The sequence below is a fragment of the Tenrec ecaudatus genome, chromosome 6 (genome assembly GCF_050624435.1).
Source record: "Tenrec ecaudatus isolate mTenEca1 chromosome 6, mTenEca1.hap1, whole genome shotgun sequence".
In the NCBI taxonomy this organism is placed as follows: domain Eukaryota; kingdom Metazoa; phylum Chordata; class Mammalia; order Afrosoricida; family Tenrecidae; genus Tenrec; species Tenrec ecaudatus.
Window position 1 is genome coordinate 119,215,108 of NC_134535.1, and position 15,675 is coordinate 119,230,782.

General features: G+C 52.6%; 2 protein-coding genes across 2 annotated transcripts in view; one reads left to right on the forward strand and one right to left on the reverse strand.

The window, feature by feature from the left end:
• Positions 1–271: 271 nt before the first annotated feature.
• Positions 272–9,262, forward strand: GSG1 (germ cell associated 1). The gene is made up of 6 exons (XM_075553333.1): positions 272–303; positions 2,137–2,561; positions 3,522–3,569; positions 5,237–5,389; positions 6,548–6,659; positions 8,917–9,262. The coding sequence occupies exons 1-6, from the start codon at positions 272–274 to the stop codon at positions 9,260–9,262; spliced, it is 1,116 nt and encodes a 371-aa protein (XP_075409448.1).
• A 1,779-nt stretch (positions 9,263–11,041) lies between these two features.
• Positions 11,042–15,675, reverse strand: part of FAM234B (family with sequence similarity 234 member B) — a 37,434-nt gene continuing 32,800 nt past the window's right edge. The window contains exons 12-13 of the mRNA XM_075552035.1: positions 14,411–14,631; positions 11,042–13,857 (exon numbers count right to left, since the gene is read on the reverse strand). Coding sequence (XP_075408150.1) covers positions 13,852–13,857; positions 14,411–14,631 — 227 coding nt within the window. The 3' untranslated portion in view covers positions 11,042–13,851. The remainder of the gene's footprint in view (positions 13,858–14,410; positions 14,632–15,675) is intronic.

Here is a 15,675-nt window from a genome sequence, read left to right on the forward strand (position 1 = left end):
GCAGTGGGTGTTCATCGAAGGTATATACGACTACATTTTCATTTCTCCAAATCAGATTCAATCGGGCTCTGAGCCACCACTTTCCAAAGTGGACCTAATTCTTGGTCGTTTTCTAAGTAGCCTTCCTTTTTCCTCTCAGCTTCAACGGCTGGACACCGAGGGCCATCTAGCAGGGCCGCACTAGTCACAGGTACTTTCTTGGGCAGCTTGCTGCTGCTCCACTAGCAACCTAGATGCCTCTCTGCCCACGGTGCGCTGCCCTGCCCGCTCCATGCCACCGCACGTGGTGGCCAACCTCCCCAGGTGAGACCGAAGGTCTCAGTGGCAGCCAATGGAAGTGGCTCCAGTCTCTCAGATCTCAGCCTCTCAGAACCCCTTAGCCTCATCTCCCCCATCCCATAGCCCTCATGTCCCAAAGCCCCCAGCTGCTGCTCTAAGAGGGGGGCCCTGTGACATTCACCCCGCCCCCCCTTTGTTTACTCACTCCCCTCAGAGAAACCAGGACTGCCTTGGAGGGAAAACTAGCCCACTTCATGACAAGCCCCACTGTCACCGGTCTGTGGAAACAGGCCCCCCCAAATAACCACAAACCAAGTGTGCAGGGTGCTTCTGATTCTTTGTTTTTCCCACCAATGTGACTTCTCTGTGTATAATTCGGTGCCATTGATTAGGCTCTCCCTGTTTATAACTATTGTTGTTATCCCTCTCCAAACTGTCCCACCGCCATTAGAGTAAACTCACTCTGCCCCTAAGCAATGACTCTTCCCCGTTACCCACGCTAACCCAAGGTCAAGTTTTGTTTCTTTCCGCTAGCTAGTAGTTTTCTTGATAGAATAGACACATGTCATGCACTTTCACAGTTAAACGGCTTCTACCAGGCGTTGGGTATACATCCTCACCATCAACTCGAATGCTCCCTCCTCCATTCTTTCTCTAAACCTTAGGTAAGATACTCCGAGCAGCTTAGTGCCAGTCTGGCTTAATGAGATTATTCTCTGATGCTTAATGAAATCATCCTTAATAATCATGCTGTCAGTGTCTTAGGTGCAAAAATACCATACATGTTTGCAACTGACTGGCAGTGAAATATTGAAGGGGAGGTAAATATGACCACAGATAAATATGATGCACAAAACCAAGCCCACTGCCATCAAGATTCCAACTCACAAGTAGAACTGTCCCGGTGAGTTTCCAAGACAGTCGCTCTTTACAGAACTTAAAAGCCTCCCGTTTCTCCAAGAAAAATGGCTGGAGGTTTTGAACCGCTGGCCTTGCTGTCCGCAGCTCAACACCTAACCACTATCCCACCAGGCAGGGCTCACAAATGTGACAGGAGCATCATATACAAATGCATACAAAAACCCACTGCCATTGAGCCAAACAATAGGACTGTCCCCATGGCAGGGGTGTCTGAGACTATACAGCCTGGAGCAGAGAGACACAGCGTGGCTGGTGGGGTTGAGCTTCTGGTCTTGCTGTTAACATCACCAAGGTCTCCAGGTGTATCTTGGGGGAAGGTTAAAACCAAGTTTCCTTGAAGCCATTCCAAGCCCCTCTTCTCGTGGACCTAACAGGAGATGGGGCTTAGGAGGAGTCCTGAGAGGAGCATGACTCCAGTAGATGGAGACCAGGCAAGAGCTATTTGTGGTGATGCACCTTGTCTTACTCTGTCCCTGCCGGACAAGAGGGCGCCAGCTAGCGGCTGTTCTCCATCACTGCAGCTCAGCGGCACAGGAACTGATCATATTCCTCCAGCCACTTTCAAGGCCTCTCAAACTCCCTAGGGTCTGTCAGCTGGGGAGGCCACAGAGACTACGCTCACCTGTGGGGGCAGGAATGAAAGTTTGTTTAAGGATATTCTTTTTTTATTGTGGTAAAATGCATACGGCATGAAATGTTCCATCGTAGGCACTTTTAATGCAGTTACAGTAACCCCATGCACCAGGTTGAGCAGCCGCACTACGACCTATTCCCCCAAACATTCCCACCCCCCCACACACAGAATCTGTGTCCCCACGATAGGCGAGGTCCAATTCTTTCTGACTGCAAACTTCATCAAAACGCACCCTCTCTGGTGGATGCTCTTCATTCTACTTCCCTACCACCCACACCACCCCCATTACTGCACCTCCACAGATGCCAGCTTGTCTTCTATGGGGCCACCGGTGAGGGGGCCAGCGTGGGAACTGTAGCTGAGCCAAGCTCTATCCCCATCCACGCCCTTGCTTGTCTTTCGCAGATGGAGTTCCCGAAGGTCCCCCCGAGTCAGCGGACCTGCCTATCTGCCGTCCTCCACCTGCTGTCACTCGTACTCGCCACAACATCCCTGCTCAGGATCCACTGGTTTGTGGGCACACAGAAGGTGCCGAAGCCCCTGTGCAGGGGAGAAGGTCTGGCCGCCCAGTTCTTTGATGTGCCGCTGTCCCTGGCTGGGGGCAGCACAAACACACCAGCCCAGGAGGTGGTACAATTCAAGTGGGAGACTGGGGATGGCCGATTCTCCTTCCGGACCTTCCACAGTGACATGTGGCTATCCTTCGAGGAAACCATGGAAGAGCCAGGTAACACGCCTGCCACCCCCACCCCCATCTGCTACCACCCACCCACCCACCCCAAGGCATCCTACCCAGGCAACAGAAGAGCCAGCTGGGAGAGCTAAGCTGAGGGCTGGGGGACTGGGGGACTGGGAGAGGAGTGGGAAGCAGAGCATTCTTCCAAGGTGCTGGGCTGTGTCCCCTCTCCAGGCTCAACACAGTGCCCCTCCCTCATAGGGCTCCTTTCCGTCAAATCAAGACTCCGGCTGGCATGGCAGCCCCTTCTCTATCCAAAGGGCACTCTAGTTTAATAGCCTTAACCTTAAGGAGGAAGCCTCCTCGCAGTTTATCACTGTCGCAATTTTTAAAGTCAAGGGACAGAAGCCAGAGAGGTCACGAGGAGCTGAAGCCAGACCTCCCAGGTCTCTGGCCACGCGGGCACAGACATGCATGAGTCGACGTGGCTTCCTTGGGGTGGCGGGGAGGTGGGAATCAGACGGCACACTGATTTCTGCCCACAGCAGCACCCAACAGTCCCCAGGTGCGCTGGCAGGGAACTGGGAGGGAGCTGAGGACCGTCAAAGGATGTGTCTTTTCACTTGTGGATGACGGACGGCTGTGCCACTGAGCACGTCTCCAACGCCAGGCCTGGAGCCAATCAGAGCCAGGCCTTCCAGAAGCTCAACAGCTGGAAAAAGGCATTGATTGGTTAATGGTGGGATTGTGAACGCTTCTGGGTCGAGGAAGTGGGAACATTTCTCTCGGTGTGGGCACTCTGGGGTGGGGGGGGTGAGGGCTTGACTCTTCGTGACCACTAATGGTTGGGGGGGGGGGGAAATTCAGGTGACGCCCGCTTTCAAAAGACACATTTATCGACACTATGATCCAGATTCAAGGGGACAGTGTCAGGTACGGGGTTGGGAAGGCTTTCATCCCTGCTGTCACAGGTAAGGCCCTCCCTAAAGGTGCACCTTGTGTTTGTTTCAGGGGAGAGGTGCCGAAGTTTCCATGAACTCACACCACCAGCCGAGAGAGGTATGGACCGACTTCTGGAAACTGCCAGGTTGCAAGGCCCCCATTCCCCCCCTTTTCTGATTTGGAAGGAATGGTTAAGAGGACAGGGTCTCCCCACCCCACCCCCCACTCTTTTCCTTGGGGCTGTGGCAAGTATGAAATCTGATGAAGGAGGCAGTTGATGTTACTTCGGGTGCCTCGTGATTGAAGTACAGAAGCAGTCCTGAGCCTGCCTCGGCCTGACTTTCTGTGAAATTTGCCCGAGTTGGAATAGTTCCTATCTAACGTCAGCTAGTCAATTGTGTGCCTCCGTGTCTTGTACACAGTGTGCCTTTTTCTGCCAAAAACAAACAAACCTACTAAAAACCCACTAGACAATCACTTCCCCGCTCCCTTGCTTCAATGAAGTGTCTGTCCATGCCCTCAGTCTATTTTCTAATTGAGTTGTCCTCTTCTTGTTGAAGTGTTGAAGTTTTCTGTACCTTGTGGAGATTAGTCCCTCATCTGTCATTGCCCAATCTTTCAAACCCAGTCTGTGGTTTCTCACTTGACTCTGATGCACGGTGGCTCATCCTTGAGAAGCCCCAGCCAAGTAGTTTGTCTTCCATTGTGAGGGTCTCATTGTTTGCTCGTGTCTCCATGCCACACACCGGGGCCTCCTAGGTTTGTCCCTGCTTTTCCAGGGATAACCTTTATAGTTCTAAGGTTGTACATTGTAGGCCTTTGATCCATCTTGAGTTTGTTTTTGTATGTGGTGTGAAATACACTCAAACATTTTGAACATAATAGAAAAAAAACTCACAGAGGGACGATAGTAATGTTCTCATACGTGTCACCAAGCAGAGCCAGGTGTTAGTACAAACCTGGAATGCACCTCAGCTGCTGAGGAGATAATAGGCTTTTCAGGGGGTGGTGCCTCACTGTGGGTTGTACAGAGTCGGAAGGAAGTTCATCCCCAGGGACTGCCTGTCCTAAGGGCCTCTTCCTTTTCTTCCCTTTCTGTCCCACCGGGTGACACGGATCCCACTGGGTGACACGGATCCCTCCTGGAGCTGGCTTCTCTGTCTGCATTTGGGGGAAAGCAAACATAACAGCTGGGATAACGTCCACCCACACAAACCACCAGAAGCTCAGAATCCATCACTAGCTTTTGCCAAGTAGCTAGGTTGAATGGTTGGGGGGTGGGGTGGGGTGGGGTGGGGTTTGTGTGTGTGTATGTGTGTGTGTATGTATGTGTGTGTGTGTATGTGTGTGTATGTGTGTGTATGTGTGTGTGTGTATGTATGTGTGTGTGTGTGTGTGTGTGTAATGGAAGGAGGGAGCATCAGTAGAAAGGAAGGAAGAGAAAGAATGAAATCCAAACAGAATTGTCTCAACATTAACTAAGAAAAAGAGGCCAGAGCTCTGTATCATCTTCATGATTTTATGAAAACTGGATGACTTCTCAACCCTCCCGAGCAATGGTTTCCGTCAGCCAAAGGACTTTCATTACATTGGGAACGGAGCAGACAGGGAGCTCAGGAGTGAAGCAGAGAAGCCAACCCTCGGTGGTGTGCCAACTCACTTCCTTGCTTGGCCATCTCATTCCCCGCTGAGAGACTGAGGCTTTGAGCCCGGCCAGCATCCTGCACTGGTCCACCTGTTCAGAACCCAGGTGAGCATGCCTCCTCCTTCTGGTTTCTCAGCAGAGGTCCTCTGGCTATCACTGGGAGCCCAGGTCACCTACATTGGACTACAGCTCACCAGCTTCCTCCTGCTACTAACGGACTTGCTCCTCGCGGGAAACCCCGGCTGCGGCCTCACGCTGAGCACCTTTGCAGCCATTTCCTCCGTGCTGTCAGGTGAGCTTCCGTGGTGCTTGGACAGAGGAGGCTGCCCTCACGTGCCCCTGCAGCGCTAGCTGAAGGGAGCGAGTCTCTTATCATGAGGGGAGGAAGGAGGAGCCCTAAGGCGAGCTGCATGACAGGAGTCTGTGATTTCACACTGAAATGGGGAGTCTCCCACTGGATCCCGAGACGCGTCACAAGGTGATGTCCTTGCAAGCTTCCTCAACCCTTTCCTTTTAAAAAAAATCACTTTACAGGTAACAAATGTACAAATGTGCTATACACACAATGTATGTCTGTATGAATTGTGATGAGTTGTAATATCCCCCATTAAAATTATTTATTAATTTTTAAAAGTCACTGTATTGGGGGCTCTTAAAGCATTTATCACAATCCATCCATCCATCCATCCATTGTGTCGAGCACATTTGTACATATGTTGCCGTCATCATTCTCAAATCATTTTCTTTCTACTTGAGCCTTTGGGATCAGCTCATTTTCCCCTCCCCCATGCTCCCTTCCTCATGAACCCTTGATAATTTATCTTCTTTTTTTTTTCATGTCTTATACTGACCAATGTCTCCCTTCGCCCACTCTTCTGTTGTCCGTCCCCCTGGGAGGGGGTTACATGTCAATCATTGTGATTGGTTCCCCCTTTCTCCCTCCAACTTCCCTTTCCCCTTCTGGTATCGCTACTCTCAATATTGATCCTGAGGGGTTTATCTGTCCTGGATTCCCTGTGTTACCAGCTCTGATCTGTACCCATGTCCATGCTCTGGTCTAGCCAGATTTGTGAGGTAGACCTGCGGTCATGATAGTGGGGGGAGGAAGCAGTAAAGAACTAGAGGAGTGTTGTATGTTTCGTCAACTCTCAATCTCTTCCTATTGTGACACATCCACTGCCTTTCCACGTGACTTTGGCTGGATAAAGTGAGGGGGCTTCTCTCAGATCAAGATGAAGGCCACCGGGGGTGGGGAGCAGAGCCCTGGGGGCTTGGGGAAACTGATCCCAAAGCTGTATGTTCCCAGAGACACTCCCATTGCTGAGCAGTCTCCTGGGCAGTGTGGTGGTAGGTGAGTAATGGGACGTCCCAAGCTCGATGGCTGATTTTCCTCCCGTTGGAGGGCAGTGGCGGCCTCTGTCTGAAGGCTCTGCCTTTGTTTCCTCTGTAGGCCTTCTAGGGCTGGTGGCCCACATGCTATACTCCCAGGTCTTCCAGGCAACTACTAACTTGGGTCCAGAGGACTGGAGGTCACATGCTTGCAATTATGGTTGGGCCTTCTAGTAAGTGATTATTAGCATCTCCTGGACCTCCTAACCCCATTCCCCAGCCAACCTTCATTAGAGTTTTCTCCCCTCAGCTTAGAGGCTTGCTCTGGCAACGTCTACCTCCTCTCCGTCCCACATCTCAGAAGTCTGCCACAGTCAGACCCCGGGCTGGGCCATCAGGTCGTGGCCATTCTTCCCCCGCCTTTTGAAGTGGGGCAGAGAGGAGTCTCCTCGTGTTTTGTGCGGATATCACTTTGTCCTGTTGTTCTTCGGATACAGCTGTTTAACCATTGCTTCTCCTGTTGCTTGTGTTCCGCATAGGAAAAGAATCCTTTCGTGTGGCTCACGGATTTGCGTTTTATAGTTATTTTATAAAGTTTTTTATCTTAGTTACACTGCATGATTCAAGGCACTGACCAACAGAGAAAGTGGGAGTTAGCCTTACAGTTTGGATGTAATGCATCCCTTGTGAATGGCTCATTCTCCTCTAAAGACGTACTCTAAACTTGTCCTATTTCCATTCTTGTTAGCAACAACTTGCCCTACCGCAGCCATTCCCGCGGAAAGAACTTCGGGCCAGTTACTGTAGACTCCTCATAGAAAGCCACAAGCTACAACCATCTCTCTCTCTCTCTCTCTCTCTCTCTCTCTCTCTCTCTCTCTCTCTCTCTCAAGCTGAACCGTCTCAGCATTCCAGAGCTTTCATTTTCTTCCGTCGTGCTGGACCTGGATACTCTTGTCCACAGCTCCGCTGCCAGGTTAGCCTGGGATGTTCATTCTAATGAAAGTAATATGGAAACCTATGTAGCTGGGTTCTTTTGGTTCGGATTGGTTTGGTTTCCTGGAACGTCTCTCCTGAGCCCCATGTTCACCGTTTCCCATCTGCGGTTCGATTCCGTTTGGCCTCCTCCGGAGCGGCCACCACATCGGCTCAGCCCATTTTTCAGATCCTGTTTCTCACCTTGGCATAACTGCGCCTAGCTCACACACAAGGCTCGCTGGGAAGCATGCAGCTGCGAGGCAGGCTGCTCAGTCGTTTGTCGGGGGCAGCAGATAGGAACAGACAGGACCAGGATGTAGCCTGGCGGTAACCATCACGTGGCCTCATGGAATCCCTAGCTCACTTCACAAAACTTCCTGTTTTCTGAACTTCCCAGAACTATGGGGAGGGTTGAGGGTTTGGCTTTTCAAGTTTTGAAGAAGGTGTTTGACAGTTCCCTGGAGTCTGTCTTGAATTCATGCATTCCACCCCCACCCCCTCTTTCATCTCATGTCTTTCCCACCCATTATAAACATAAGCCAAGGGCCACGTGGCTTTCACAGAGCAAGCCCCTCTGGTGCAAGCTGATACACCTCAGCGGCACCTGTTGGAGGCCCCTAACGCTGCTGCCCTCTAAACCAGGGGTCCTCAAACTACGGCCCGTGGGCCACACGCGACCCACCAAGGACATTTTCCGGCCCGCTGGGTGTTTTTGCTGCCGCTGCTGGTCCTGCTTAGCAGCCGACTCATCCAGTGTGCCTAGGAATTTGTTCACAGTTTTTTTTGAACTACAGTCTGACCCTCCAACGGTCTGAGGGACAGTGAACTGGCCCCCTGTTTAAAAAGTTTGAGGAGCCCTGCTCTAAGCAGAGAGTAGAGGGAGAGGGCGATTCTTCTGGCACCTGAGTGAAAGAACTGTTTTGCTGGAGCATGTGTCTGGGGGGCCATGGCGGGGGGGGGGGGCGTTTACGGGAGATGATGATCAATGCATGAGGCTGAGCCCCTGCGTACAGCTGAAGGAGAGGGCTCTGTGGAGCCTTGGAGATTATAAAGGGGAAACACAGATTATAAAGGCGCAGAACTCCATAACACACCAATCTAAATTCCTTAACCACCCCTCCCCCCAATCTGAGTTACTTTGGCTTATTACAAAATATTCAGGGTACCTCAAAAAGAAATTATTCCATCAAGTCCGTTCTGACTCCTAACTACTCTATCGTGCAGGGCAGAGCCGCCCCTGTGGGTTTCCCAGACTGCATGTTTACGGGAGTAGCAAGCCTCGTTTTTCTCCCATATGGATTTGAACCACTAACCTTATAGTTAGCAGCCCAATGCATAGCATATGACGCCACCAGGGCTCCTCATGCCCTCCTAACACAGGCCAATTTGTCTCCTGGCCCACAGTTCTTGATCCAAAACAGGAAGGGACAATCACTCAGGCTCATTGGCACTGGCCTGTTCTACTGAAAGGGGGGTACAGTGGTGTTTTGTCTTCTTCCCTCTCGTCCCTAGCACCGCCTGGGTGTCCTTCACCAGCTGCATGGCCTCTGCCGTCACCACCTTCAACGTGTACACGAGGATGGTGCTGGAGTTCAAGTGCAGGCACAGCAAGGGCTTCAAAGAAAACCTGGGCTGCCTCCCTCACCACCACCAGTGTTTCCTTCAGCAGCTGTCACCTGCAGCCCGCCCACAGGGACCTTTGGCCGGCTGCCACCAGTACCCAAATAAGCCTGTCCGCTGCATCTCGGATGGGGTTGACTTCTACTCCGAGCTACAGAACAAGGGACTGCAGCACGAGACCGGCCAGGGGCTGATGGAAGATGCCGCTGGGTCCCCGGTGCAGGAAGCACGGTGTTAGGGATAAGCGGGTGTGGAGGGCAGGCTAAGTCCTCCCCGACATGCTTATTATCCACCTGTGCTACGCCTCAGTCTGCTTCTTGATTATGGTTTGCCTCAGAACCAGGGTTTCTTACAGTCCAATCCCAGCGGGCCCCTTCTCCATGAGAGCGTTGTCTTGTGTCCCCCCTCTGCCCCACAACCCCCCTGTATGCACTTCCTGTGGCGAACCGCATTACAGGCACAAAATGGACTTCCCTAGTTGGCGAGGCTGGAAGTCTGAGACCCGGGTGTCAGCGAGGCCTTGCTCCCTCTCTCGGCGGCTCCAGGAGAGGATCCTCCCTGGCCTCTTCCTACCTTCAGTTGGCTCCCGGTGACCCTTGGCACCTTCTGCTTGTCGCCACTCCATGCCAATCGCTGCCCCCACCTTCACAGGGCAGAGCTCCTCTGTGTCCTCTCTGAAGAGCACCAGTCATCAGAGTTAGGGCCCATCCTAATAGCTGGCTTCCAGGTGCCTGCAAAGACTACTTCCAAACTCAGGTGGGCCTGAATGTAGGGGGACATTATGCAACCTGGCTACACTACCCAGCTCACTTCGGTCCTCCACATGCAGGCTTCCCCCCTCCTCCCCTCCCCTATGATTGGTTATGCTCTGGGTCCTGGGGTAAGCAATAGAGATTAACCCAGAAAACAACTCACTGCCATCAAGGTGAGGCCGACTCATAGTGACCCTTTAGGGCAGGCAGGGTAGAAGTGTCCCTGGGTGTTTTTTTTTTTTATGAGTTGGGATGTCTCCATGGCAGTGAGGTTTTGGTAATTATCTCAAGGCAACAATACCAGGGACTCATCTACCTTCTATAGCATCACAAAGTCCTTGAGAATTTAAAATTATATTCTGCGTTCCTCACCCTCAAGATCTCTATGAAATCTTGGATCGAAATGTTTAGCAGTGGGCGCTGCGTGCCATCCAGTTTTTTGGACCTCATAGCGAAGGCAGTTATTCACAGGGAAAATGAGTCACGCGTTCCCTATTGTCCTATTCCTGGCTGTCTCCTTCCCCTATCACTCCAGGTAAACAGAGAACAACTGTGTCTGCTGCTAACTCTTACTCCCAGGTGTTTGAGATGGTAACTCTTCACAGGAATAGAAAGCCCCGGCTTTCTTCCCAACTGCTGACCTTGCGGAGCACGGTCCCAACATGCAACGACTATGTCCCAGGGCTCTTAAGAGATTGAAGAGGGGAAGGAAGAAATATATGGCCCCTACTATCCAGGGGTCTATAAATCTGGCCACTTGTCTGGGATATGAAGGACAGGTGAGCAAATTAGCAATCGCTGGATTGAGGTGCCACTTCCCAAAGCCGTGTGTGTATTTTTCTGGAAGTAACAGAAGGAAGAACTGCTCTGAGCTCTGGGATCGTAGGTCGGGCTGCCTCCACGCTCTGAATTAGTGTCCTGCATCCACCTAGCAGGCACCTAATAGTTATCACACCTTCTCCTAGAAGCCACTCTGAGTAAAGAAACATGGGAAGGACCCCGAGGCATTCGGGAACAGATTTACTTCCTAAACTGCACCAGCAAGGAGGCATTTCCAGAGAGGAGGACGGTCCTCCAGATGCCAAAGGTCACCAGGAGCCTGCCCAGCCTACAGGATGAGGGCACATAATCCTCTGGAGGGTCCCCCCTTCCTCTTATCCCTCCCCAGGGACCTCTGTTGTCCTCGCCCAGAACAATCGCACTGACCCATGCGGAAAGGCCCATGCTTGACGGCTAAGGAGAATGAGAACAGCACACAAGTACAGTCGGGTACACGGCATTTATTCTGTAACAGTTCACATTTTAAATCGTGCTTCCCGACAATCTGCCAGCTGGCTGTTCGGTCACATGGGCAATAAGGACAGCAGGTCACACGGAAGGGGGCTGGAGTCACCATTCCGCAGCAGGGAGCTGCGTAGAGACCATTAGGGGACGTTGAGGATGGCTGGGAGGGGGGAGGGTTGAGGGGGAGAGGGGAAAAATAGACATTGGGAGAATGACAGAATTTATACAAGTCAGCCATTACTTTTCACCAGTGGTTGTATTGACTTTCCTGAGGGCCGTTACTGAAAGGGGGAGAGAGGTGGCAACTTCCTCCCTCAGCTGAGTGACTGAGTGGCTGTGACCAAGGGAAAGGGTGAGAAGCCAGGCACCCACACTGGCCAAGCAAAGCTCTCTCCCTTTTCTCTCCACCATCGCCTGCTGCACCAGCACCGAGGGAGAGGAGCCTGGGCCGGCACTGTGCTTAGCAAGAGGGGAACCCAACTGATCACCAGCAAAACGAAGTGAAGTCAGTCTGCAGACACGTCACGAAGAACCCGGGGACACTGGTGCTTTCCTAGCTCCCACAGGCGGCATCTAGGCTTGAGCAGTCGCTGTCCAAAGACTCGGGTGAACGAGAGTCCTCAGTAAGGAGCTCGGCGTTTAGCTTCTGCCCAGAGTGGGCGGCCTTCCAGAAAGCTTCGATGTGACGGAGAACTAGGTGCAGGCCTTGACGGGTCCACTCGGGCCACAGGTCAGCCGCCAGAGTTTTGGACATTCCCTTGGATAGAATCATTTCTTAGAAGTTGGTATTAGACCAATCGAGATTCTAGGAAACTTGTGTCTAAATAGATTCAAAGCCTGGAAAGAACTTGAGACCGACCGTTCCTATGCTCGGGTCTGTCCCCTGGTTGGTCCCTAACAGTCTGCGATGAGCTGGAGTTCTCAAGCCGTCCAGAGAATGAAACCAAATTTGCTCTCAGGGGCTCTCCAGTGGCCAAAAATGTAACGAGGCTTGAATCGAGAACTGCCAACCTCCCGTTACCACCTCCTGTCTCGTGGGCATGCACACGTCATTAGGAGTTAGGTGCTGGGTGGCCCATCCCAACTGGCAGCAAGCCGACATTAACAGGGCAGAGTGCCACTCAGTCCTGTACCATCCTTACGGGTGCTCATGTTTGCACCACAGTGCAGCCACTGAACCAGTCGACCAACCCATCTCCTTGAGGGCAATTAATGTATTCATCTCTCTCAATGGTTACTCTAAATTGTTACTTTCAGACCAGTCAGGTTTCCCCCTTTTTTTTTGCTAACCGCTAAAAAGAGCGAGGCTTTTCATGTCAGTCTGCCTGAAACTCTTCCAGAAGAAAAGCAGCACCCACCCAGCAGACAAGGGAGTTTCTATTTGCACACTGACCTACAAATCTAGAAGAGACTCGGCAGAGATGACCAAAGCGGGCGCCAGGAAGCACTGGCGAGAATGCCGGCGAACTATGTACACGCTGCACTGTTTACCTGGGGATGCTCTCAAATCCAGTGGTCCAGAGTGGGTATGAGGAGGGTAGGAGCAGGTCACAGTGGCACCCCACTGGACTTGGGGAGCCAAGGGGAAAGTCCAAAAACAGTCACTGAATGAAAGAGGATGCCAGGGGAAGGCAGGGAGCCCTAGAGGCCAAGTGCTCAGGAAATGGGCGGGTGGGAGCCGGGGTGCAGGGAGCAGGCTCGGGTGGTCCCGACGGCCAGCCTTCATCCGGGCGGAGAAGCGCAAGCGCATGCACAGTCTGGCCTTGTTCCACGGTGCCAAACCCATGACCGTGGTTGCAACAATCAAAACCACGGAGCGAGCGTCACAGGGACTCTGTCGGCCGGGGGCCAGGTAAATGACTGCTCTTGCTCCTGTGGCACGGGACAATCACTGTTCTTAGGGTCACCGAACACCGGTGGGTGGGAAGCCTGAGAAGACAGCGCACGGGACAAGGGAGAGACGCGAATGCTGGTGTGGCTCATGGCGGCGCCCAGGTTGGGAAGTGGCCAAGGTAGATCAGTGCGGGGAGAATACGGAAAAGAATGGCCCTCAATGTCAGAGGTAGGTCATCTGGAAGCCTCAAGACAACCATGAGAACCAGAGGGATGTCGTAAGAGCAAGAAACGGGATCCCTGGAGCTGAAGGCATACCCGGAAAATACCTCACCGAAACATGAAGTACACACACACACACACACACACACAGTAACACAACGCAGGACACTTCCTAGTACAGAATGTCACTGGAATCTCCCAGCAAGAGCTTATAAATTAGACATACAAAAATAAAACACACGCAAAGTTCACATTTCCAAACGACCCACAGAGCGTGCCAAAAAGAAAAACAGACACACACACAAAACCCCGAACCCACGACCACTGAGTCCGTTCCTACTCAGAGTGAACCTGGAGGACAGAGTAGAGAAATATCTTTCTGGAAACAGACTGCTGCTACATCCTTCGCCCCCGAGAAGTTGCTGGCCGGTTCAAACTGCTCACCCTGAGGTTAGCAGCGGAGAACGTAACCACTGTGCCACCGAGGCTCCGCAGAGTGCCTAAGCGGGGAGGGCTGGGGTCAATGTGGGGACTGTAAAGGTAGGTAAGCTGCCCCAGCCAAACGGATCATGCCGCTGCCCGAGAATCCCAACGCGCCTTCCAAGTGGCTTCACAACCAACTCAGAGGCGCTACAAGGACGGGGCTGCGTCTTCCTTCCCTCCAAAGACCCGCCACTACGCTGAACAGACGGGCTTCATTCCACTCGCTTCACTGGAAACTGAGGAGTCCGCCACACTAAACCTAGGGGAAAAGGTGGAAACATCAATGACTTTGTTCGGTTTTTCATGGTAGCGATTTTCAAAGATAACGCAAAGAAACGGAAGAAACCTACAGGCCAGAATGTCTCTCTGAATAAGGACCTGTTTTGTCTTGTCCCAACAGGATGTAAGTGTCCCTCTAGAGAAGCCCAGAGACCTAATCTCCTAGGATATGTTCTTGGGCGTTGACGTCAACCACCGCAGACCACAGCCGGGGGCGGTGTGAGCATTTTCAGGATGACTGATTCTTGGCCGTGTGCACCTGTCAAAGGTCCTACGCAAGGTGAGCATGGCCGGTTTGTATCCAGAAGATATCAGTCTGGTCAGACCCAGCACAATGAAAGACACTGGACCCCACATTCCCAAATGCCTCCCATGAGACAGGGTTTCCTTGCCAGCTGAAAACTTGGGAAACAGTGATCTACCTCCCAGCCGCTCAAGAACACCCCTATTTGCCCCACTTCTATAGCGCAAAGTCAGCCTTGGCATTTGTCCCAAACCTTCAAGAGTAACCAAGTCTTTCAGAAGCTACTCACCTGATAGGGAGAATCCACGAACTTTATCCGAGACAGGAATCTCCGCAGCTCCCCACGGCCAATCTTGGGCGTGGTCTCCTTCAGCTGGACCATTTGGCCCTCCATGAGTGCCCACCGAAGACTCAGCTTGCTGACCACCAAGGGCGCCGAATGGCCTTCAGACCTTTGCCCTGTTGTCCTGGTGACGTAAAACGCATCTTTCCAGAGGTCGTTGATGCCAACTGAGGGGTGGGAACAAGAGCAGTTAACCCGGGCAGATGCTGTCCACTGACAAGAGCAGTTTGGTCCCGCCACTAGATTTACGCATTCACTGGTGCAGTTACTCACGGAGACCTAAAACATGCAAGGCGTCCCTGCGGGGTGCAAACAGAGAGCTCGGAGGGTCCCATTCAGAGGCTAGAGGAAAGGAGCCCAGTGACAGCCTGGGGGCACAGCTCTAATCTGACCCATGAGGCCACCACTGGCTGGAGGCCACCACTGGCTGGAGGCCACGCAATGGCAGAGTTGTCTCTTTTGTAGTAACTGCACGGCATGGAACGGGAGCGGGAGCAGAGGGAGGGGTGAATGGTGGGAGGCAGGCAGAGCAGCCTACACGTGACCTCCCCAGAGGGCCTTCCCAGAGAGCCTCAACTCAGGACGTGAGAAGATGCGTCAACTGCAAGAAGCAGTGTTTTCAAAGAGCAAAACCAACAAGCTAGAAAGCTGGAAAACCCTCGATGTTGGGTCACGTAGGCAAAGTACCCAGCTAGCACTGACTGGCGGCGCCTCAGCTTCACGGCGAGAATTATAATAAGAATGGCTGGAGAATCTCACCATCATTTACCGTTGAATGGATGCCGGCATGGTATGCCAACACTGGGAAACTGTGCATCCACACCACTGCCAGGCTTCTGCAAACGGACCTGCCCCCAGCACTCTGCCACACCCGGGTGCAGCTAAAGGCTGAGGCTAGCCCTTCTTCCCAGGGGAGCCCAGTAAACTGGGAGCACTGGCTACCTGCCAGGCACTGAGCCAGGCGCTGACAGCCTCACAGGGTGCGACTGCAGTCACGTGGGGAGCGAGTCCTTGAGTGGCGGGGAATGGGAGCAGAGTAACGGGAAATGGCCCGTCCAGTCGGGCCTGCGGCAGGACCAGCATGCTCCCTGAGTAACGCGAGGCAGGGACCAGTCTCTGGGGGAGGAGGTGCCCAGGGTTTTGGTTTCCTCTAACAAGAGTACTCAAGAGAGGATCCCAATCTCGTAAGGCAACATCATTTAGATCGACAG

What these genes read in the sequence shown, in the direction of transcription:
- GSG1 (XM_075553333.1), top strand. Translation starts at nt 272, where the DNA reads ATGCCACCGCACGTGGTGGCCAACCTCCCCAG. An exon ending in GTGGTGGCCAACCTCCCCAG is followed by an intron (nt 304 to 2,136) that starts GTGAGACCGAAG and finishes GCACCTCCACAG; the next exon opens with ATGCCAGCTTGTCTTCTATG. An exon ending in AATTATGGTTGGGCCTTCTA is followed by an intron (nt 6,660 to 8,916) that starts GTAAGTGATTAT and finishes TCTCGTCCCTAG; the next exon opens with CACCGCCTGGGTGTCCTTCA.